At 34.2% G+C, this 25245-nt stretch overlaps 1 protein-coding gene across 1 annotated transcript; it reads left to right on the forward strand.

Annotated features, from left to right (window-relative positions):
- Positions 1 to 3216: 3216 nt before the first annotated feature.
- Positions 3217 to 24225, forward strand: LOC306843531 (gephyrin-like; the record flags this gene model as incomplete). The annotated part of the gene is made up of 16 exons (XM_079375052.1): positions 3217 to 3258; positions 3325 to 3399; positions 10385 to 10427; positions 11366 to 11503; positions 12964 to 13056; positions 16507 to 16562; positions 16651 to 16770; positions 17493 to 17551; positions 17643 to 17796; positions 19283 to 19404; positions 20438 to 20525; positions 20805 to 20878; positions 21571 to 21635; positions 21764 to 21867; positions 22563 to 22659; positions 23924 to 24225. 16 exons carry the CDS (start codon positions 3217 to 3219, stop codon positions 24055 to 24057), a joined length of 1464 nt encoding a protein of 487 aa, XP_079231178.1. The 3' UTR covers positions 24058 to 24225.
- Positions 24226 to 25245: the final 1020 nt, after the last annotated feature.

Raw genomic sequence — 25245 nt, forward strand, 5'->3', positions numbered from 1 at the left:
CTTTGGCTTGCGGTGCTCCAGCAGTCCTCCGGGCCAGCAGGGGGCGGCAGTGTGTGTGTCTCAGCTTGGCTTTGCTGGCTCTTATATTTAATTGTCTTCTCTTCTCCCCCCTTCTCATGGCACCCAGGCGCGGCTCCCCTCCTCTTCATCCACCCTAAGCATTGCTGAGGTATTCCTGCATGCATCTCGAGCCACATCGCCATGGCAACAGCTCTCCTCCACCTTGACGTGTTGCCATGCGACATGTTTCTTCCTGCCTGCGATGATTGTTGCTTCCTGCTCTGCTTGAAACCCTTCCTGTCTTGTCATGCATGCTTTTCTCAAGTGCACAAATGACTGGCAGTCATTTTGTGACAATTTTAGATGTGTGTCTTAGATATTTTTTAGTTTTTGAAGTGGTTTTGACCTTATTGGTTTGTCCATCAGCATAATCATATCAGATCTTTTCTTTTTAAAATGTTTTAATGCATTTCTAACTATTTTTTTTTTCTCATCCATAAAACACTTTAATGTATGTATGACCAGAGGGGGTGTTCTTACTAGTGACAGGCTGGTACAGTATATTGACCAGGCCAGTTGATTAATAATAATGGAAGATAATATTTGGCTATTTTGAGATTACCATAAATAAAACAAAGATTCGTCTATAGTAAGTTTTAAATGTTATTATTTATATGTCTGCGATAAATTGGCCAGCTTTGTCAGTCGACCACTAGTTATTACCTCACATGTAATGAAGTTATATGAGCTAAACTCTCTTTTAATTTCTCACTCATCTGCATTTTACACATTTTAGGAAGCACTTTTTCCACTCTGCTTGATCTAAAGACTTTAAAATATGGGTCACACTTTATTTTAAGGTCCAATTCTTGATATTAACGAACCATTAACTATGGCTTTTGCCTTAATAAACTGCTAATTTGCTGCTTATTAATAGTTAGTGCGGTAGTTGTTAAGTTTAGGTGTTGGGTAGGATTAGGGATGCAGAATATGTGCTTTATAAGTACTAATAAGCAGACAATATTTTAATAATAGGCATGCTAATAAGCAACTAGTTAATAGTGAGAATTGGTCCGTATACTAAAGTGTTTACATGTTTTAATATAAATATATTTTTTTATCAATAATCCATCCATATACCATAAATTAGAAGCTTGTACGTTATACTGTAATGAGATGCGATCCAAAAAAAGTACATTTATTTCTAGTAACACGTGGATTATATTTTATTTTTTATTAAAAACCAAAAAATTGAATGGCAAAAAAACCAAACTTTTTTATTTTATTTATTTCGTTGTTTATTTAACAGGGATAATGCAGAACAACAGGCTTCCAGCCAATGGCTGATTTGCAGCCCCAATCCCCGGTTAGGCTTTTGAAATACTGTGTACAACCATTAATGTTCACAAACCTGTTTTTGTTTGAACCCATTTTTAATATTCCTTAGAAATAATGTTCAACTCTGCATTTTCAGATCAACTGGCAAACTGTTCCAGAGCAGTGTCCCTTAACCGTAGATTGAGCAAATGTAGCTTTTCTTCTTAGGCACTATGCAGTTCTGTGTTGTTGCACCTCTTGGAGAGATCCCTCTACTACTCTGTTTTACTATTAATTGGCATATAATATCTGTAGCAAGCTTATTGACACATTTAAAAACCAAGTTAATAAGAGACAAATTCATTGTCAACATTAAGCAAACTGTATTTTTGTAAAATGTTACAATGATGCCATCTGATTGATTTCTTGTCTAAAATTTTTAAGGTTTGTTTATATACGGCTCTAACAGGTTTAATAGTCAGTTGAGAGACCTGACTCCAGACAATCACGCAATAAAACATACTGTATGTGAGAAGACCATTGCATGCATATATAACTTAAGTGATAAATATGGTCTGATCATATAAAAGCAATTCAGGTTTGTTCTGATGGTTTTACAAAGCCGCTTTACATGCACATCAAATTTTAATTGAGAATCCAAAACAACACCTAAATATGTAAAATCAATCACTAACTGTTTATATTACCTTTTGGTCGACCATAATAGTAAAACCACTCACATTTCTTTTCTTCTGATTGAGAAATACACTGAAACAGTTTTTGAAGAATTCAAAATCAAGCAGTACTTTTGCAACTACTGTGAAACGTTGAAGTCATTTAATTTATTAATATATCTGCTGCTAAGTGTGGAGTCTGTGCTGATACATAAATAACTGTGTCATCTGCATATAAATGACATTTAGTTTCCATACAATAATTTGGTAGATCATTAATGTATAAGGAAAACAACAGAGGACCTAATATTGACCCTTGAGGAAGACCCATCTCATTATTCTGAAACGGTGATCTTGAGTTATTTATATTAACAAACTGATCTCTTTGTCTTTTTTGTATTGAGATTTTTTTTATTTAGTAATTAGTAAAAAACAATACATTTATAAAAAGTATTTATATGTGTTTATACATTTATATTAGCATGATTAAAACATTTAAAAGTGTGTTGCTTTTTCAGTAACAAATGGATTATATATATATATATACATAATAGATTATGTATGGAAAAAACTGACTTCATAGAAATCATTAAAGAAAAAAAAAATTTTTTTTACTTTTTATTAGTGCAACATTAGCTTTTAAAACAGCTGTTGTCTTTTTCCAGTAATTATTTATTTATTTATTTATTTTCAATTAAAAACAGAAAACTGAATGGTAAAATAAAAACTTTTTTGTCAGATTGTACTGCTCTGATGAAAATATTGTTTTAGAGACAAACACGTTTATAATCATATTACTCTGTTTTATAGCTTCTATTCGGTTACTTTATTGTGTTTTGTTAGTTGCTTGTAAGTAGCTTGACTATAGCTGTGTTATGTTCAATCTGAATAGCTTATACCTTGACAAACTACAGTTTCCCAAAACTTTAGTAGCCCTAATAAGTTAAATTGCTTCGAGAAGCTTGATTTGAGTGTTATTCACTTTGAATGTGATTTCTCCAGCTCCATGATTTCTTTTCTCTTGGTTTGTTCCTGATCACTCATGATTTACAGCATTAGATCAGTTGAGTTGCTTTGAATGCGGGTGAGTTTTCATTTCGCTCAGCTGCTCATATTTTCCATTGTACACATCACAGCAGTGTGTTTCATTACTGCGAGTTGCTGGAGAGAGTTGTGTGTGTGTTCATGTTTGTGGCAGCGCATGCTTATAAATGTGTTTGACTGAATGCGGATAGATTGTGGATCTGTGCCTGTTGGATATGGAGAGGTGTGTGTGTGTGGGGGTGTGTGTGTGTGTGTTTCGGGGGAGTGACTGTCCTGTGGCTTCCTCCAGGCGTCGCGGCGAGAGTTCAGAGCACACCTGGATGAGGTCATCACACTCAAGTCAAGGTACTCTACCTTGGACCAGGTAAAGAGCTCATCTTCAATCATAGTTTGAGACTAATTCAGCCTGTAAACATGACTCTATTGCCGACAGCTACTGAAGCAGCTCAAATACAGGAAAAATCAGTTTAGCCAAACCACCATGTGGTTAGCATTATTTCTTTAAGCATATAAACTTCTCAACATTTACCATCCTAACTAATATTCAAAAGTTTCTAATTATTAACCTATAAAAATTGGTGTAGAACTCAGAAATTGTGAGTAAATGTCACAAACAGTTACAAAGAAATGAAAAGTAACACATTCAAATGTTCTATTTGCTGATATTTTAATCCAAAGCGACTTATAACCAAAATGATTTTGCTCACCTTCACCTCCATTGTTTTTTTGGTTTTTTTTAACTCACGTGTGATGTTGTTTGTGTCGAGGATTTAACAGTGTGTTTGCAGATATGTTTGTTATATGTGTGCTGGAGTTATTTTAGTATCAATTATATAGTAGTTTTGTAATATATTAAATTAGATTTTATTTGCATATTTTCTGTTTTCACTTTAATTTTAGTTAAAGCTATATTTGTCGTCAGCTTTATTTATTTTTTTAAATATGTCTATATAGTTTTAATAATTATTTATTTTAGTTATTTTAGTACTTCAAGTTAGTGAGAAATGCTAATATTTAATTTTATTTCAATTAGTTTTTTTCAAGTAACAGTAATGTATTTTTTAATAGTTTTAGTTTTAGATAACCATAATAATCCTGATTCAATGAAAAACACATCCCTGTTCCAAAGTTCTGTTCCAAATCCTAGTGAGATCCCCACATAGACAGCAGTCTTCTAAGACAGCATGCTTCGTTCTAAGACCGTGTGCTAAATGTGACTGACTTGAGACACATATTTATGAAGATCAACTTTAAATGGCATAAGAGTTTATGTTTGTTGCAGAGGAGTGAGCACATGTGAATTAAAGCACATGCTTGTGAGTAAATGTAATTTCCCATGATGCCTCTGCACTTCAGGAGTGTGTTGAGTTCAGCTTCACAAGATGTTCACCCTGTCACTGTCTTTATTTACAGTACATGCTCCATCATATGGTTTTGTCTTCTATGCAGTATGTCTAGATTCTACAACCATCACTAATACAACTAACCCATACACACTCCACTTTCAGTACATATACTCTTAAAAATAAAGGGTGTTTTCACAGTAATGCCATAGATGAACCTTTATTTGTTCCCCAAAAACATTTTAGTAAACAGTTCTTAACAGAACCTCTTTTGTTCCTCTGTAAATAACCTTTTGTGGAATGGTAAGATTCCATGGATGTTCAAGATTCTTCATGGAACCATCAATGCCAATAAAGAACCTAGATTTTTAAGAGTGATTAATGGACATTAAGGATTTGTCATGTTTTGTGAATCTCTATATTCATTCCACTTCCATCCACCAAATAGGGATGTCAAGCACAGTGAGTTCCATTAACATTCAAATTAATTCCAATTTCTGAAGTTATTAAATTAATTTTCAAGAATAAGAGCATAAAGACCTGAAACCAAACTGCTCTTTTTTTTCAATTACTGATCGCTCAAAAACACCATGAGCTGAAAGATGATTTATTAGCTATCATGTGACATCACAAAAAGAATAAATCATCTTCTTGGCGAATTCTTGTAAACCCATTGCAAATTAGGTCAGTATTGTATTAATTACCCCACATCTAGGATATTTAACGAGGGAATTGTTTGATGAATTGATATCCCAGTGCTTTTACGGTTGTTGTAATGAAAGTCTTATTTAGTGTGATTTAATTACTAGTTTCATTTTTAATATGATAGTTATAATAGAGATGTCATAATTGGTCTGTATGAAGGTGTGTGTGTGTGTGCGTGTGTGTGTGTGTGTGTGTGTGTGTGTGTGTGTGTGTGTGTGTGTGTGTGTGTGAGAGAGAGAGAGATAACATCCTTCTCTCTGCTTATAGCGTCCGTCAGTTGTTTTGATGCCTCAGTTTCTCTGTTGTATCTTCCTCTGAGTTCACTTTAAAGTCAACATGAAATCGAAATGTACTCTATTTACTACTTAATACATGTTCCTGCAATTGCAGTTATTAAAGTGGATGGTGCATCATGTTGACTTTAAACTGTTTATGTCTGACTGGCTGTATAGTTATCTATAAAGCATTACTTTAAAGGAATAGTTCACCCAAAAATGAAAATTTGCTGACAATAAACTTACTCTTAGGTTATTCAATTTGTAGATGAGTTTGTTTCTTCATCAGATTTGGAAAAGTTTATCACTGCATCAGTGTCTCAGCAATGGATGCTCTACAGTGAATGGGTGCCGTCAGAATGAGAGTCCAAACAGCTGCTAAAAATATCACAATAATCTACAAGTAATCCACACCACTCCAGTCCAGTGGTGAAGTCTACGTGATACGCAGGTATACGCCATATAACCGCTAGGAAAACTCAAGGATTTCCATATACCCACTTAACAAAGCGTGAGGCGTCTGTGTTGTGTAAAAAACCGTCTGTGTTGCAAAGCACCGATTTTTTTGAAAATCACGCAGAGTTTCTTGACCAGTGCCCAACTCTTGCACAGAATTGAATGTGAATCACTAAAGGAGATATGAAACGAAAGCAAACTCAAGCTACACTCTTTCAGTGTTTTCGTAAGCCTGCCCCTGATGACACAAATTGCTTGAATGTTTTAATTGGCAAGGCTTAAAAAAACGTGCAAATGATTTGTTTCGTGAGGACGCACCAGTGGCCCCATCGGAGCAGTGACCGATCAGTCAACTGTCTTTCACACTGGCCTCTGGACATCAGATAGTCACTACCTGACCTGGTCATGATCAAATATGTTAGCTTTGCTTGGCAGCATAAAGGAAAATATGCAATTATTTGTAAATTTAACTGACTGAAAACGAAAGTCAATGAGGGGAGTTGAAAGATTTCCTATTCTGTGGCTCCCTCTAGTGGACTGCAGTTGAGAGGGCAGTTTTGCTCAGCCAATGCCAGTCTATGGGAAACTTTGATGTTTTATTATTATTAATACGAAAACTGTAAGTCTCATCAGGTCTCTGATGAGTTTTGTACCTGTAGCATTAAAGCCCTTGGAGGATATACACTGTACAGCACAGTTGGAAGTTTAAATAGAAGAAGTTTAAATACAGTATGTTGGCTTTCTCAAGCCAACATAACTAGCTAATAACTTAAATTCTGTTATTTTGGTGGTGGATCAGTGAATGCGGGAGAAGGGGTGTATGTGTGTGTCTTTGTACAGCAGTTAAACTAAATACAATGTTTATATCTCCTTGTTTCAGATGATGAGAGAGATGAGAACTCCTGACCAGGCTTATGGACTGAAAGTCAGGCTAGGGAATTTTAAAAACAGGCACTGCATTGAAAATTGACAGCTGATAAAACCTGAGCTTATTCTTAAGATAGATGTAACTGGCTGAGTTAAAGGATTAACACTAAACCGTAGAAAATTAGTCCAATCTCCCCAGCTGCAAATGTCATTGGCTGTTAAAGTCCTCTGTTGCTTATAATAAATTGACATGCTGATATCACATAAGCAGTCTTTCAGAATGCTCTCAGTTACATAGATGCATATTGTATGAATTAGTGAGTGTGGTGGTGCTTTTCGCTTTGGGACGTTGAGTATAAGGCTGGGAGGGAAAAATCAGAGTATACCCACTAAAAACTAGACTACACCACTGCTCCAGTCCATCAGTTGACATCTTGTGAAGCAAAAAGAAACAAATCCATAATTTAGACATTTTTACCCATTGCTTCCGGCTAAAATATCAGGGCATAGTCCATAATAACACTTCCTACTCAGAGCTGCACAGATCAAGCACCGTTTACAAGCCAAAACAGTGAGAGACAACAGGAGATGGGCTTTTTTACCGGAGAAAGCATTATTATGGATTACGGACTCAGAAGCAGTGGTTTGAAAGTAAAAATGTCTCAAGCTGTTAATTGATGGACAGGAGTGGTGTGGATTATTGTGATGTTTTTATCAGCTGTTTGGACTCTCATTCTGACGGCACCCATTCACTGCAGAGCATCCATTTGGTGAGCAAGTGATGGAATGCTACATTTCTCCAAAACTAATGAAGAAACAAATTCATCTGCATCTTGGATGGCGTGAGCATGAGGACATTTTCAGCTAATTTTCATTTTTGGGGGAACTATTCCTTAAAGGTGTCTGTGTGTGTGTTATTGTATTATTCTTGGTAATTGCAAATTAAATGTTCTCTTGCAACCACTAGTTCTTATGACACCTGAAAGTTTTCTCTCTGTCTGTCTGTCGCTGTATCTTTGAGTTGCCTGTCGTTCTGTTGGACTGTTTCTTCTGTTGCTTGTAACTGATGGACTGATGACTTTATCTCCGTAAGCTCCAGTGTAGGTTGGAGGTGCTTAAAGATGATCGCCGTGGCCATAGGACCTTCAGTTCTCGAGTAACTATCCCAGAACCATCAGCCCTTCACATGCCAAACTCTCTCTTTGTCTTCTTATTTGCTTTTGTGTCTTTCTTTTAGCATCTTATTTTGCTTTTCTTTTTGTATGTTTTGAATATGATAAAATGATTTAATTATGATATGAATATTTCATTTCAAGACTAGGCTACTTAAATGTGTAAAAAAAATTACCTTTTTAAGTCATTGTTTCTGTGCTTTTGTCATTCTTGTGATACTGTGATTTCTAAAATTGACATTGTATGAGTAGAGGAGAAAAATATTGTTTTATTTTTTTTTTTTTAAATCAATGCAAGTAATGCAATGCAAGGCTTTTTTGTAGAATTTGAACTATTAATCAAACTACATACAATACGCTCAAAACATATTTAGACCTAAATTAAAGATTTGTGTATTTAAATTGCATGGAAATTTCCATCCTTTTATATTACACAGTTTTAAAACAAACTAACTAATAAGCTTGAAGTGATGCAATTGTCAGTCATAGGTAAATGAAAATGGCTAGATTTGTGCACTCAAATAAATAAATCAGATCTATATATTATTAACTATTTTATTTTACATAAATACAATTCAGCCATACATAAATGAAACTGGTAATATTTCTGCTATCAAATAAAATAATAATAATTTAAATAAATAAAATAAGGAATCAGGTCATAGTGTTATTTTTCATTTTAAGTACATAAATACTTTTTAAATTCAGTCACACATAAATGAAACAAGATTTCTGGACTCATAAAAAAAGTCATAGTTTATTTCATTTATTATTTTATTTTATTTAAATAATCATATTTTCATACAATTAAATGTATTACGTTAAAAAGCATGAGCATGGTTAAATATGACTAGCTGTGAAACTTGCAATATTCAGTTCGTTAAAATGTATGAAACTGAAACAAACTGGATTTATTAATAAATATAGAAACCTGATTATTGTATATTTAAAAAGCATTTAGTTAATTAGTACTATTACAGAAAATCTCACCTGTTCCATTTATGTATGACTGACAAATACGTATTACGTTTATTTTACTAAAACTGTCATCCAAATGGATGGAAAATTGTATAAGCAATAATCAAATACATAAATCTCAGCCTAAATATTAATTGAGTGTATTATCTGACATCAAAATGATTTTGGCATGAAAAGCCACCATGTTAGTAGCATAAAATTATGATTTTAGCCTAAAAAAGTGCCGGTTGTTGAACCTGTGCAATGCAAAGCCATAAACAAAGAGTCGGTTAAGAGTGTGTTTGTTTGTTTCTGGTTTCAGAAGTTACTTTGAGGTTTTTGCTGACATCATCATCTCGTTTGATTTATTATTCCCTCGCTGCGTTTTGCTCTTTCAGCTGTTCTGTGCATCTCTCTCTCTCATGTTTCATGAGCTCTGTGCTCTTCGGGGTCTCGCTCTCGTAATTGTCTTTCTCTCCTCCTTCAGTTCTTCAGTCGTTCTTCTCTCAGCTCCTCGGGCAGCAGTAGTTCCTCAGGAACATTTCGCTCCATCTCCCTCTCGCTGTAGTGCTCCAGAGAGTCTATTAGAGCTTTCCTGCCACTGATTATAGGGTGCTTTTCACAAGTACAGTCATCACAAACTACCACTCCAGTCCAGAAGGGTTGAGCACCACGCTGAGGTGACAGAGAGGACGACAGGAGAAGAGCAGCGTTATTAAGGACAGGATTTACAGATTTGTATCATGGGAATAGAGTAGATTGCCTTAAAATCAGATGATCAGTTGAATGTTATGTTTTTGGTCTCTAATATTTCTTTCATTAGATTTAATATAAAGAAAACAGGTTTATCTATGTTTGGCCTGGTTTAGATCAGCTTGGACAGGTGAGAGGTCAATTAGATGGCATCACCGATGCAATGCTGTTTAAAAGTTTCAGATCGGTATGATTTAAATTTTATTTTATTAAATGAATCATTTTATTCAGCAAGGGTGCATTAGATTGATCAAAAGTGGCAGTAAAGGTTTAAATAAATGTCGTTCTTTTGAATTGACATAAAAAATATTAAACAGTTTTTAACATTGATAATAACCAGAAATGTTTCTTGAGCAGCATATCAGTATATTAGAATGATTTCTGAAGATCATGTGACACTGAAGACTGGAGGAATGATGCTGAAAATTCAGCTTTGATAACAGGAATAAATTATATTTTAAATTACATTCAAATAGAAAATGGCTATTGTAATAATATTTCACAATTTTACTGTTTTTACTGCATTTTTGATCAAATACATGCAGCCTTGGTGAGCAGAAGAGACTTTTTTTCAAAAACATTAAATATCTTACCGACACCAAACTTCTGTACGAATCTCTGGCTGTCTCTCTTCATTACATCCCAGAATTCCCAGCTCCGTGTTTGTCTCTGCATTTCATAATGATATGACAGCAGCATGACATTGCTTATTGTTTTCTGGGGTTTAGTAGCAAACATCTCATAAAAGCTCCATGAAAACACACACAAAATCAAATATTAACAGGTTTTTTTCTCTTTCTTCCCTTGTTTTCTTTCTTCAGGTGCAGTCACGATGCAGCAGCAAAGAAAACATCTTACGAGCAAGTGTGTTTCTTCATGAAATTACTTTTTCTTGTGTTTGACCTGCAAATGATTATGAAATATCAATGTCTCTGAGTGCTTTTCAAGTCTCTGTCTGTATGACTTTTCAGTTTGGTCACTTGCATCACTAAACAGACTTTTAACAGAATAGAGTCTGGTGCATATTTTTTTCTTCATGTGTGAACAAATGACTAGAATGTGACTAAACCAATCAAGAGAAGCCAGCATCTAAACTCCACTAAATTCTTGTTTTATACTGATTTATTTTTATCTTATTTTAGGTGATAAATATTCAGCACAGTGGAAACAAAGTAAAATAAAACAATTCTCTGCACTAAATGTAAATAGTAGTTCATTGAAATCGTATTTGCAGCTCTGTGTATTTTAATACATTTTAAAACAGTAATAATATCATATTCAGTGCAGGATTGTTATAGTTAACTAAAACTATAAAAATGTTACTTGAAATATATTAAATGTTAACTGAAATAAAATAAAATAAATAAAAAGATACATTTTTATAATAATAAAAAACTATATAGACATATTTTATTTTTATTTTTTAAACACAACTAAACAAAACAAAAATTTTAAATTTAATTCAAAAGATTAATAAAATATATATTATCTCAATGATATTAAAATAACATTAATTCACTGTATATAGTTATATTTATTTAAAAGACAAGCTATTTAAAAAGATAGATTAAAAAGACATGCCATAAATATTATGTAGAAGAAACTTCATTCAGTTTCTGTATTGTTTTTGTGATATTTATTATCATATAATTATATGACAAAAGCCTCTTTATACATTTGCATCTCTAGATATCTGCATCAGACACAGAAAAAAAACACTTCCATTGAGCTTTACTTTTGTACTGTATTATCTGTATATATGAAGTGTTGAGGGTTGTGTGTGTGTGTGTGTGTGTGTGTAGGTCATAGTGCGGTGGACATCACCAAAGTGGCTCGGAGACACCGTATGTCTACATTCCCTCTCACCTCTATGGATAAAGCCTTCATCACTGTGCTGGAGATGACCGCAGTTCTGGGCACTGAGATCATTAACTACAGAGGTACAAACACATTCTGCATTGACTGTTTACCTTTCATGCTATCTTTCTTTGAATGATTTATTCCTTCTAAAGCATATTTTTGGATGCTGGAAGTAACCCCCAGTGTGTGAGATGTAGATCATGTCAGTGTGTGTTAATCTGCAGTGTTAGTGATCCTTCTGTAATCTGATGAGAGCTTCTTATCTTCAAACCAAGTGTGCGCGTGCGTGTGTGTGCGTGTGCGTGTGTGTGCGTGTGTGTGTGTGTGTGTTTTTGTGACAAATTTGTATAATGACATGGGTATGACATAGGTATTACAAGGAGAAGGTGATTTATGAGGACATTTCCCCATGTCCCCATATTTCAAAAGGCTTATAAATCATACAGAATGAGTTTCCTGTAAGGGGTAGGTTCAGGTGTAGGGTTGGTGTAGGGCGATAGAAAATATGGTTTGTACAGTATAAAAACCATTACGCCTATGGAATGTCCCCACAATTCACAAACGTGTGTGTGTGTGTGTGTGTGTGTGTGCAGTTCCAGAGGAACATTTTATATCTCATTTATGTTTGTATAGAATAGAAAGAATAAATGCAGGGCATCAACTTCATCTTAGATGTATCTGCTAAAATTTAGAAGCTTATTTCTGCCACAAAATAATTAAAAAAAAACATAATTGTGACTTTTTATCACACAATTGTTTTTTTTTTCTCTCACAATTAATTAATTAATAAACTCTATAACTGTGTAAGAAAAAAGACTGAATTGTAAAATGTCACAATTACCTCTTTTCCATAGAAAAAAAACAGAATTGCTAGAAGTAAACAATGAATTTAGAGAAAAGAAGACAGAATTGCAAAATGTAATCTTAGAATTATGAGGGAAAAAATAAGAATTATATGTTTATAACTGTCAGCTGCGAGATATAAACTTGCAGTTATGTGAAAAAAGGCAGAATTGCAAGTTGTTAACTCGCAATAGTGAGAAAAAGTTGCAGTTACCTTTTTAAAAAAATAAATAATTCAGTGGTGAAAAAACTGAATTGCAAGATGTAAACAATCTCAAGAATTGCGAGATGTAAATTCAAAATTATTATAAAAAAGGTCAAAATTGTGATATGTAAACTGAAAATTAAGAGAAAAAGGTCAGAATTGTGAGATGTAAACTCAAAATTAAGAAGAAAAAGTCATAAATGAGATGTAAAGTCATAATTGTGAGACGGCTTGCAACTCTGAGGGGAAAAAAAGTCTGAATCATAAGCTTTTTTTATATTTTTATTCCTTGCCAGAAATAAGCTTCCATAGAAGCCAGCATCTAAAATGCACTAAATTCTTATTTTCTATAGATTCTTTAATTTTTATTATAATTTTTTTTTATTTTGGGGGGGTAACATCATCTCGTATGTATTTTAAAAGGCCTGTTTTACATGCATATTATTTGCTAATAAACACATCTAATCTTTTTCTCTGGCATTGTTCTCGTAGACGGCATGGGTCGAGTTCTGGCTCAGGACGTTTATGCCAAAGACAACCTGCCTCCGTTCCCTGCCTCCGTTAAAGACGGCTACGCTGTAAGAGGTGAGAGCCTGCATGACTCCAGGAAAACCCAGCGTTCTGACAGATCTGGTTAACTCATGCTCTAGTGCTCGCGTTAGCGCTACATGTTGAAGCATTACTCACGTCTGCTAGAGGGCAACGCTCCAAACGCCTCTCAGGGGATGCATGTCAAATGCTCCATTCATTTCTTATGGACTTGGTGCTGGATGGGAGTTTCCTGCTATGTCATAACAAGAACTTGCACACTTCACCATTTAGGGATTTTGCATTATTTGCATATTTATGAGCTCATGAGTATTTACTGACAGGCTATAAACACATTTGTCTGATGTAGGCCACGTTAAGGATGATATCTGTCTCTTCACAACATTAGGAAGATCTTAATATTCAGTTGCTGTAAAATCAATACTGACCCTATTTTAGTTTCTTCATAAGCATTTCTGAATCTATTGTGAATGTTAATACAGTCTTTCAGTCCCAGCAATTTACCAAATGTCCAACACAGTCAGTGTTCAAAACTATTGCCTTATTTTAGCCGGATTCACAACGGTTATCTTATAATAATGTTTTCTAATTTGAGTGGTACAGGTAGGTTTTCGCAGGAAATTTGAGCATGCTGCTGCGTCATTACATCACGTCTGTAGACATAAAGAAAGAGTCCCGGCTATTAGGCTATATGGCATGTGAGGATCCTGCAGGTGAAGGATCGTTTATAGCCTTTTCTCACAGCAGCTAGAATAATTAAATGTATCATTTTGATGGCAGAGTGTAATCCAGAAAGGATTATGTGTTTATGAAACATGTAAATGAAATTAAATTATATTCCAGTTTTAAATGTGCTTCTGATTACAGCCTGAGAGTATACAACATTTCTATTTTAAAGAGAACTAAGGAATAATTTGCTTTTTGGGTTAAAAGAATTTCATTATATGAAATTCGAATGGTATGACTATTAGAGATTAGACTGTACAGAAATTGAAATCTACACGCTAATACACACTATACTCATAGTCACGCAATGCTGATGTTGTTAACATGAATAATTTGAGAATAAAGTATAACAATAATAATAATTTGCACGGTTTGATGTGATATGAGCTGATCGTTAGATTTAATCACCATTGGTAGCATGATTTATGGTAATGCTTTTTTCCTCAGTTGGTCAGAACAAACGTGGCAGACTTGTTACTTACTTGTTCAGATGACAATATACAGTGAAAATTCTTATTTGGGTCATATGTTCCAAGACGTAGGCTAGAATCTGTGATTGCGAAGTACAGTAAACATCCACACCGGTGCGGTGACTGACTGCCACATGCACATACTCTTCAAAACATTAGATTCATCCGCGCTGGAGCCGTGCCGGTGCACAACCCATGCAAGGAAGATAATTCTGCTAACAGCTGAAATTGCAGGTTTTCAAACAGAGATGGCGACAAAGAGGCAAAATTTATGGACTGCAGCTTTAATAATGCCTGCAAAATATTTCAAATGGATTAAAAGTTAACGTTACTACTTGTTCCAATAATGTTTGCAGAATTATTAAAATTGGAGCGTTCCTTTAATGCTTTATTTAACATTACTGCATGCTATTTTTTTTTAAATGTTCAAAGAACATTCCAAACTAACGTCCCTATTATGTCTGCAAAATGGAAAATTAAATATTCCCTTAATGTTTTAGCTAACATTTTTAAAACATAAAAAAATGCCCATTTTGAACATTCCTGAGAACATTCGAAATAACGTTTTAACGTGTCTATAACTTAATAGGAATGTTATCAAACATTCTTAGACCTTGACCTTAATGTTTTAGGTAACGTTACTTGTTTCAAAACATTCAGAGAACATTTAAAAGTAACCATAATGTTTGTTGAATGTTTAAAATGGAATGTTCCCGTAATATTTTGGCTTGCGTTTCAATAACGTTTTAAAACTGGACATTTTGAATGTTGCGAGAACATTCAAAATAATATTTTGACATGTCCATAACCTAATGGAAACGTTATCAAAACATTCTTAGAACGTTCCCTTAATGTTTTAGCTAAAGTTCATTACTTATTTTAAAACATTCAGAAAACATTCAAAAGTAACATCCATTACAGAATGATTAAAATTAAACATTCTCAACGTTCCCTTACCAAAAAGTAGTATACTTCAAGTTTATTTATTAAGTATACTTAAGTAAAGTTCAAGTATATTTTTAAGTATACTTTATGTAGTAAGTATACAAATATCAGTAGTATACTCGTAAGTGTACTATTTCAATACTCCTTGGGACTAAATTGGCCCACTTTCTAGTATGTAAAAGTATACTTTTAAGTATACTTTAAGCATACCAGTAGTAAACTTTGAGTACACAACAAGTTTACATCAAAGTTTTTAGCTTTTACTGTAACTTTACTAAAAGTGAACGTATAGGTATGCTGATAGTTTACTAATTAAATACTTGTAGCATTTTTAGTATACTTACATAGTATAGTCTCAGTAAACTACAAGCTTAGACGTTTTATAATGTAAGTTCTTTAAGTCAACTTCACATCATACTTTAAGTATATTACTATGTCCCTATTTAGGTATTCATTTGTATATATTTTGTTATATGAATATCTAAACATACAAAACATCAAAAGAAATAACAGGGTATCTGCTTGTAAACAAAAACATTTTGTTCTAGCTTCATGCATTCTTTTTTTAAACACTTGAATGTGGGTAAGTTTCATAAATAAAAAATAAAGAATATTTTGAAAAAAAAGCTGAAAAAAAGACTTTGAATTTGACTCAAAATAATCATCAAAACATAGATGAAGTTGATCAACACCCCAAAGCTTGACAGTCATTATTACCTCTTCATCGGTCGACGTTTTATTCCATAATGTTACACAGATGCTATTTTATGTCTGATGATCATGTTAGATTACACGTGGAAGCATGTTGTTTTGGGTTCTTCTTCACTTGAGTTTTTTTGGGGGGGAATTCTGTACAGAAGATGAGTACTAGCGCCCCCTACCGTATAACAATGAAAACACGGATTCTAGGAGCACAAGTATAGCTCAAATATATTTAGACTTTTTCTAAGTATAAGTCAAGTATACTTAAATGTCACTTTAAGTATATTTCTGAGAAGTACATAAAAAGTAGACTAAAAGAGTACTTTCCTATTTTTAGTTTAAAAGAATTAAACTAATAGCATACTTGAATAAACTTCTTTTTCGTAAGGGGTTACTACTTATTGCTTGTTTTTAAAATGTTCAGAGAACATTCAAAAGTAACGTTTCCTTAATGTTTGCAGAATGATTCAAATGGAACATTCCCTTAATATTTAAAAAAAAATTAAAAATGAACATTCCGAGAACATCTGGAACCTTTATCGTGTCTGTAACTTAATGGGAATGGAATCAAAACGTTCTTAGAACACATTTTGTTAGCTGGGAAACAGTAGTATGCTACAGTGTTGTCTCTGTGTCCTGACAGCGGCTGATGGTCCTGGTGACAGATTTATTATGGGCGAGTCTCAGGCTGGAGAGCAGGTGAGAAAAGAAAAGATATCGTTTGAGAAATCCACCTTCAGATGTGAGGAAAGTGATCCAAACAGACTGCTGTAATGTGTGTTTCCAGCCCACACGCACCGTGATGCCGTGTCAGGTGATGCGGGTGACGACAGGTGCTCCTATTCCATGCGGGGCCGATGCTGTGGTTCAAGTTGAAGACACCGAACTCCTGCGAGAGTCTGAAGACGTGAGTTACAGCCTGCTTATTCTTCAATAAAACATAATCATACAATATTTAATCATTTTCATTTATTTATTTAGCCTATGCTATCGTTCTGGGGGCAGTAAGATTTTTTTAATGTATTTGAAAGTCACTTTTGCTGACCAAGGCTGCATTTATTTGATCCAAAATAGAGTAAAAATTGTGAAATATTGTTACATTTTAAAAAAGCAGTTTTCTATGTGAACGTGTTAGAATGTATTTTATTGCTGTGATGCAAAGCTGAATTTTCAGCATCATTCCTCCAGTCTTCAGTGTCACATGATCCTTCAGAAATCATTCTAATATACTGATTTACTGCTCAACAAACATTTCTGATTATTATCAATGTTGAGTTGTGCTGCCCAGTATGTTTGTGGAAACTGTGATACATTTTATTTTTCAGGATTCTTTGATGAATAGAAAGTTCAAAACAACAGCATTTATTTCTAACAGAAATCTTTTGTAACATTATAAATGCCTTTAGTGTCACTCAATTTAATGCACCCTTGATAGATAAAAGTATTAATTTCTTTCAGAAAAATCTTACTACCCCGCATTTTTGAGTAGTATGGAACTGTAACTGAGTGAAATAAATCTGTACTGTGGTCATTTAAAGTTATGAATGCATACTATATAATATTATAACATTTATATTATATACAAAATAAATATTATATAATAAATAGATTTACTATATATTTTTATAGGGCACAGAAGAGCTTGAGGTGCGGATTCTGGTTCAGGCTCGTCCAGGTCAAGACATCAGGTTAGCGTATATCTGTGAGCGTATATCTCAGCGTGACTGTGTGAGTCTCAGATGCGTCTGAAGGAGTCTGTCCCGTCTTCTGCTTCTGCAGGCCCATCGGTCATGACATTAAGCGTGGTGAATGCGTGCTGTCCAAAGGCACTCACATGGGCCCGTCTGAGATCGGCCTGCTGGCCACGGTGGGCGTCACAGAGGTGGAAGTGCAGAAGTTTCCAGTCGTGGCTGTGATGTCTACAGGCAACGAGGTGCCACTGCAACACACACTGCTCTTTAGATCTCCACTGTTTCTTCTAGACAGCAATTAGATCTAATGTGGAGCCTCCAGCTTTCTCACACTGCAAAAAATATTTTCTTACTCAGGATTTTTGTCTTGTTTCCAGACTTAAACATAGATATATTTACCTGAGAAGGACGAATGTTTAAGTCTGAAAAATGTATCAAAATTAAGTGAGTTTATGATTAAAACAAGAAACATATCAGTCCATGGGGTCTGAAAAACAACCTATTTTTCTTCTTTTTTCTAAGCAGAAACTACCTAATTTTGGGGTATTTTTTTAGAAAATAATATTTTAGTGAATTGGAAGTCGACTCATACCACATCAAGAAAACAGTGGATCATTAAACTCATTTCTTTCTTTCCTTTTCTCTCTTCTGTTTTATGTTTCTGGTTTTGTAAAATAAAAATTATGTTTGTAATGTATATAGTATATATTTTGTTTCCCAACTTATATCTGAAAATAAACCTATAAAAAAGAAAACAATATTTAATATGTAATAGATCTAATAGGCATAATACACTGCAATAAAACATTCTTAAATCAAGATGCAAAATGGTTTAAAATATTAGGTCTTGTTTTCTGAAAAACGTATCAAGGTTAACTGAGTTTTTGCTATAGAACAAGAAAAAATATCTGCCAAATAGGATCAGAAAAATAAAAGGAAGCAAAAGGAAAAACAAGATTATTTTTCTGACCCCTTTGTTAGATTTTCTGTTTTGTTTTGTTTTGTTTTGTTTTGTTTTGTTTTTTGTTTCTGTTTTTTGTTTCTGTTTTGTTTTGTTTTAAGCAAAAACTCTACATTTTTCAGAACACAAGACTTGTCACTTTGCTTCTCAAGTAAATGTATCTTAATTTAAGAATATCTAGATATTTCTACTGGAAAACAAGTCAAAATTTCTCACATGTGTCTCCTTTAGAGTTTCAGCAGAGATCTCAAAAATGTCTCAAAATTCAGAAATTTCCCATGATACCAAAGTCAGAAATCTCAACATCAGCTCAAACATTTCTCATTAAACTTCCCCAAGATCAAATGATGAAGGTTATAGCTCTACACTCTCGCTGACTCATTTGTGTCTGTTTTTATTTCTCCTAAGTTGATATATCAGTTAAACGTCTCTGAGAACTCCATTAAATGGTAATTCACTGCTGGCAGGATGGGCTTTAAATAAAACTTTTTTTTTTTTTCAAATCAGTGCTATATGACTAGAGAAAATAGAGAAAGAGGCTGTGCCCCTTTTGCCAAAATGATGGGAAAGCTTCAACACCCATAATGCACTGATGGGTGACTGTTTGTGAGCAGGCATTAAAAAATATAAAAGTTCAATCTGTAGTTTTCACAAAAACCCAGAAGCTGTCAGAAGTTTGCTGGATCATCCGGTGGACTTTTGCTGACATGTTAGTGACATTGTAACAATGCAAGCAATTCCTGAGCAGCAAGCTGTTGTGTTTTCAGCTGCTGAACCCAGAGGATGATTTACACCCCGGTAAGATCAGAGACTCGAACCGCTCGACGCTGCTGGCCACCATACAGGAGCACGGATACCCCACCATCAACCTGGGCATCGTGGGAGACAAGTGAGCAGCTTCCAGCCTTTAGACAGAAATATGAGGAATTGTTGTAAAATTTAGACTACATAAAACTGAAAAATCTCTCTTTTTTACCAATCAATTTCTGATTAATGAATGTTTTTGTCATATGTAATTATAGTTTTTTGTTTTGTTTTTTGGTTCGATTCTGTGGGATTTGATTTTAGATGCATCCAGAATTTGAGCGATCTTTTTTGTATATTTATAATCAATGGGAAACGGCCTAATTCTGCCCTACATGCATTATTGGGTGTTCTCCTTTGTAATTTTAGGATCATTTTGCAGACTTCTGTGTGTAGGGCTTCTGTTGGATGCCTGTCCCATCTAGTGTAGCTCTGATCACTGAGTGGACCCCAAACCTCACTTCCATACAGCGCTATGGGCTGAATTACTCTATCAAAGATTTTACACCAAATTGGAAGCGGTATTTCAATATTTTGGGATTTTTTCTTGATTGCGTATAGAGCTCGTCGAGCTTTATCTTTGAGAGCATTCACTGCCGTACTGAACTGCTGCCATTCACTGCCAATTCTCTCTCCACAAAAAGTGTGCATATTCCTATAATAACTGACTAATGGAGACTTGATTCAGGGGCATATTTATAAAAATCTCAAGCATCTTCCACTTAAACACAAGTGACTTAAGTAAACTTAATGGAAAATCTGATATAGACCCTCCTTCTCTTTATTTATAATTTTACTCCAGCAAGCAAAATGCATATATTATTGCAACTATATGTACCATGCAACCTAAATTCCTGAAGTGATTGTAAAGGAAAATCATTACTACAGTCTAACAGCCTCGTGGAATTGCATGTAATATTGTTAAATGTTGCTTAACTTAAGTTCAGTTCACCAATTATAAACATGAATGAATGAATTCAGTAGAGTTGTATAAAACACCCTCCTTTTTATTCAGTTGCTTACAGTTATTGTGTTTGATTTTGTTATCTTTAAGGCTATAAAGTATCATGTTTTGTGCCATCGGTTGTCATGGTAACTGTTGCCTTGGTTTCCTACAGCCCTGATGACCTGTTGAATGCTCTGAATGAGGGAATCAGCCGCGCTGACGTCATCATCACCTCAGGGGGCGTGTCCATGGGGGAGAAGGTACGAGAGCTTGTGCATGTGCTGTGTGTATTTAGTTTACAGCTTTTTAAAGACAAACATAACTCTTGGAGTTTACTTTAGTAATAACTGCTTTATACTGATATCTAGTGGCTGGATGGCAGTAAGGCTGTCACATCAAAGAGATTTACTGCTAAAGAAACGAGGTGCCTAGTACTTTAAGTACATTAAAGAAGAGAATAGTGTTTTGTTTTTTTGTTTTTTTCAATTGGTCCAAGTTTAGCGGATCATTAAGATCACTGTAAATGGATGTTTTAACAGGATTACCTGAAACAGGTGCTTGATATCGACCTTCATGCTCAGATGCACTTTGGACGTGTCTTCATGAAACCAGGGTGAGTTTTTGAAGAAGAAACAGGTGACATCTGCGTGAAGATTGTACAAGTAATGCATTATCAGGGTGTTTTCTCGTCTGAAACCTCATTAAATGAACCAAACACTTGAATTTAATGAAGAAAAAAGAGATTTGAGTCAGTTTAATCAATTTTATTAAAATATATTTTATTAACATTATTTTCTTATTGGCATTTATTTTATTATAAATTAACATTTATATTTATTTTATTGAAATTAATAGAATAATAGAATAGAATGGTTTTTAATACTGTTATTATATAATAGTCTTTATCCACTTTAATTGGAGCAAAATTGAATCTAAAAACTTGGATATCAGTTCATTTAATCCATATAATAAATTTTATTAATTTTATTTTAATCATGTATTTTATTAAAATATGTTTTATTAATATTTATGTAATTTTAACTTAAATTTATTAAATAAAATTTATTTTAATACTATTCTATTTTTTATCCACTTTAATTTGATTAAAATTTAAAAACTCCAAAAAGAATGTCTATTTATTTTATTTAAATTAATAGAATAATAGAACAGAATAATTGTAATGCTAAAAATAAGCGTGTCCTGAGACGGTCTCAGATGACTTTAGAGTGTGAAAGCACCCTGATGTTGAGTGTCAGACGATGATGGGTTCACGCGGGTATTGAGCTCTGGTTTGTCTTCCGTTAGTCTCCCCACAACATTTGCCACTGTTGATATGGACGGGTCTCGAAAACTTATATTTGCTCTGCCAGGTAGGGACGGTGAGAGAGTTTATTGGTGTATTTTTTCAAAACACATACTAGTCTGTAATTTCAACACATAGATTGGGCTATTTTTTCATGTATTGGTGAATGATCTGTGCGTTTGTGGTGATTCACAGGTAATCCTGTGTCAGCGGTCGTAACATGTAACCTCTTCGTCATTCCTGCCTTGAGGAAGATGCAGGGAATCTTAGACCCGCGACCCACCATAATAAAAGCCAGGGTAAGACCACCTTCAACCTTACATAGAATAAGGACCTTTATATATAGAGCACTTCAAAAGTTTGGGGCCAGTAGGATTCTTCTGCTCATCAAGGCTGCATTTATTTGATCAAAAATACAGTAAAATCACTAATATTTTGAAATATTATTACAATTTAAAATAACTGTATTCTATTGTAATATATAGTAATATGTCATTTATTCCTGTGATGCGTAGCTGAATTTTCAGCATCATTCCTCCAGTCTTCAATGTCACATGATCCTTCAGAAATCAGTCCAATATGATGATTTGCTGCTCAAGAAATATTTCTGATTATTGTCAATGTTGAAAACAATTGTGCTGCCAAAATTGTCTGTGAAAATTGTGATACATTTTATTTTCCAGGATTCTTTGTTTGATAGAAAGTTCAAAAGAGCAGCATTTATTTGAAATATTACTTTTTGTTACATTATAATAATAATAATAATTTGTTACATTTATATAGCGCTTTTCTAGGCACTCAAAGCGCTTTACATAGTAAGGGGGTATCTCCTCGTCCACCACCAGTGTGCAGCATCCACCTGGATGATGCGACGGCAGCCTTAGTGCGCCAGAACGCCCACCACACACCAGCTTATTGTCTTATAAATGTCTTTACTGTCATCCTTTAATGCAGCCTTAATAACAACATCTAAATTGTGCTTAATTGTTTCCAGTTGTCATGTGATGTGAAGCTGGATCCCCGTCCAGAGTATCACCGCTGTATTTTGACATGGCACCATCAGGAACCTCTGCCATGGGCACAGAGCACAGGTCACACATTACATTAATATTACTATTATTATTATTACAGACGTCTCGCAGAACTGACCTGCATTATTTTGCCTATACATTGCGAGTAAATCACATGCATATGCAACAAAATTGCATTAGGCGACTTAATGTTTGTCACTAAAGCCATTGGCTAATAAATTGTAAAATTTCACTTTTCAGTTTTAGTAAAGATATATTTTTTACTTTGTTTTGTGTCCTATCACCACTTCAGTGTGCCTAAACTTTCTGAGTAAGTGTTTGATAGGAAACAATATATTAGCTCATTTATGAGTGTGTAAAAAGCAATTGCAATAAATTATATTCTTTCTTGATTTTTTTCCTTTCAGAATGACAGTGTTTGTTTAGAATTATTCTTTGTTTTTTATGTAACAAAAATGTTGTATATGGTTTTAATTTAAACTATAGTAACCCTGATTCATATATTTTTGGTTGCCATGTATAATTGTTAATAACTAAATTTCGATCAGTAAAAATGCTTGATTGCCTGTTGTTTCAAAAATATATATTATGTAAAAAAATATATATTTTTACAATATTTTGTGAAGAGAACCTGATTTGATTTGGGACATATTTTTAAAAGAAATCCATAAAATAATATAAAAATATATTATTAATTTATTGTTGTTTAAATGTAGGCTATAATTTATTAATGCTTTGTATGTAATGGCAATGAGTGCATAGAGGGTTGCTATACTCTCTTATTTTCTCTTATTGTGGATATAGCAAGATGCACATTGGTTCCTCTGACATTAGTGGTTTCTGGTTGAAGGCCGTATATATGACCCTGGAGCACAAAACCAGTCGCTGGGGTATATTTGTAGCAATAGCCAACAATACATTGCATTGGTCAAAATTATCCATTTTTCTTTTAAGCCAAAAATCATTAGGATATTATGTAAAGATCATGTTCCATGAAGATATTTTTTTAAATTTCCTACCATGAATATATCAAAACATAATTTTTGGTCAGTAATATGCATTGCTAAGAACTTCATTTGGACAACTTTAAATGCGATTTTCTCCATATTTTGAGAAAAAAAAAATTTGCTCCCTCAGATTCCAGATTTTCAAATAGTTGTATCTCAGCCAAATATTGTCCTAACAAACCATACATCAATGGAAAGTTTATTTATTCAGCTTCCAGATGATGTATAAATCTCAATTTCAAAAAATTGACTGGTTTAGTGGTCCAGACTCCAGGGTCACATATTTTCAAGCTTTTCTCCGTCTCGTCTTCCTCCAGGGAACCAGGTTAGCAGCAGACTCATGAGCATGCGCAGCGCTAACGGACTCCTGATGCTACCTCCCAAAACCGAGCAATACGTGGAGCTGCACAAGGGCGAGGTGGTGGACGTCATGGTCATCGGCCGTCTATGATGCCACGGCCGCAGGACGGAGAGCGACGGGTGGTTCACGGTGCATGTTCACATATCATTGACTGTAATATGCAACGGCACAGCTAGTTTTTATTGATTTGGATAACGCTGAAGTATAGTCAACATCTTGATCACAAAACTAGATACATATGAGAATAAAAAATATTTCAAAGAAAGAAAAAAATATACTTTTAAATTATAAAATCTAATTATAAAAAGAGATTTATTCTGTATTATTATGAATTATTATTGCATTTTTCTTCTCATTATTATTAATTATTATTATTATTATTATATTAAGGCAACTTTGTTCTTTTCATTGCAGTTGCTTTGTGTGTTCAATGCTAGATCTTATAGCTGTAGCATTTTAATAGAAACTGTAGGTGCCTGCCAGGAGAGAAAAAAAAAAGAAGAAGAATATTATTTCCCTGTTTTAACGCAAAAATAACTGAAAAACAAGCACTTTTGGTTTTCGGATGCGGGGAAGGAACTCGACAACTTGAAATCTGGACTCCGGAGGGTGGCACTTTTTGTCTTACGTGTCATTGACGTGACACTTTTACTTTTCCTCCCATTAGTACGCATCATTATGACATCACAAAGAGCTTTGCTTGTCGTTTATATCTCGTGAGTCTTGTTTGTGTGCGCAGTGCCAAACGCGTGGGTGCACAAAGGTCGTGCGCGGGGGGACACGGGCCTGGTCACCCAATCCCTGAAGCTTCCTTATAATCACATTACCTGGTGTAGCCCCGCCCCTGTCCCCCCAGGGGGCGGAGTCACAGGCAAACGTTTCATTTGAATATACTTTTTTTTTTTAAAAAGACGAGGAAAAAAGAAACCACAGCTTATTTAAGTGCTGACTGCCTTTTTAATCAACTACACAAAAATGTACAGTAAAAAGCGAACAATTGAATTGTACAGAAAAATGTGACCAGCACTCCTGCGGAATATGACCAAGCAATGAGGAGACATTGAACAAATCTGTATAATAACATTTTCTGTAACGATAAGAACCAAATGAGAGAGAATACAATAATAAAATCCTTGATCATTATATAAAATAGCATTGTGGAATTTTCTTGTAATAAAATGAATAAAAACGTGTGTGATTTCATTTTCTTTTTTTGTGTGTGTGTGTGTGTTTCATGTTGTGCTGATTGACCATTCTCTGCAGTGTTTTGGACAGCTG

Source organism: Barbus barbus (assembly GCF_936440315.1).
Source record: "Barbus barbus genome assembly, chromosome: 24".
In the NCBI taxonomy this organism is placed as follows: domain Eukaryota; kingdom Metazoa; phylum Chordata; class Actinopteri; order Cypriniformes; family Cyprinidae; genus Barbus; species Barbus barbus.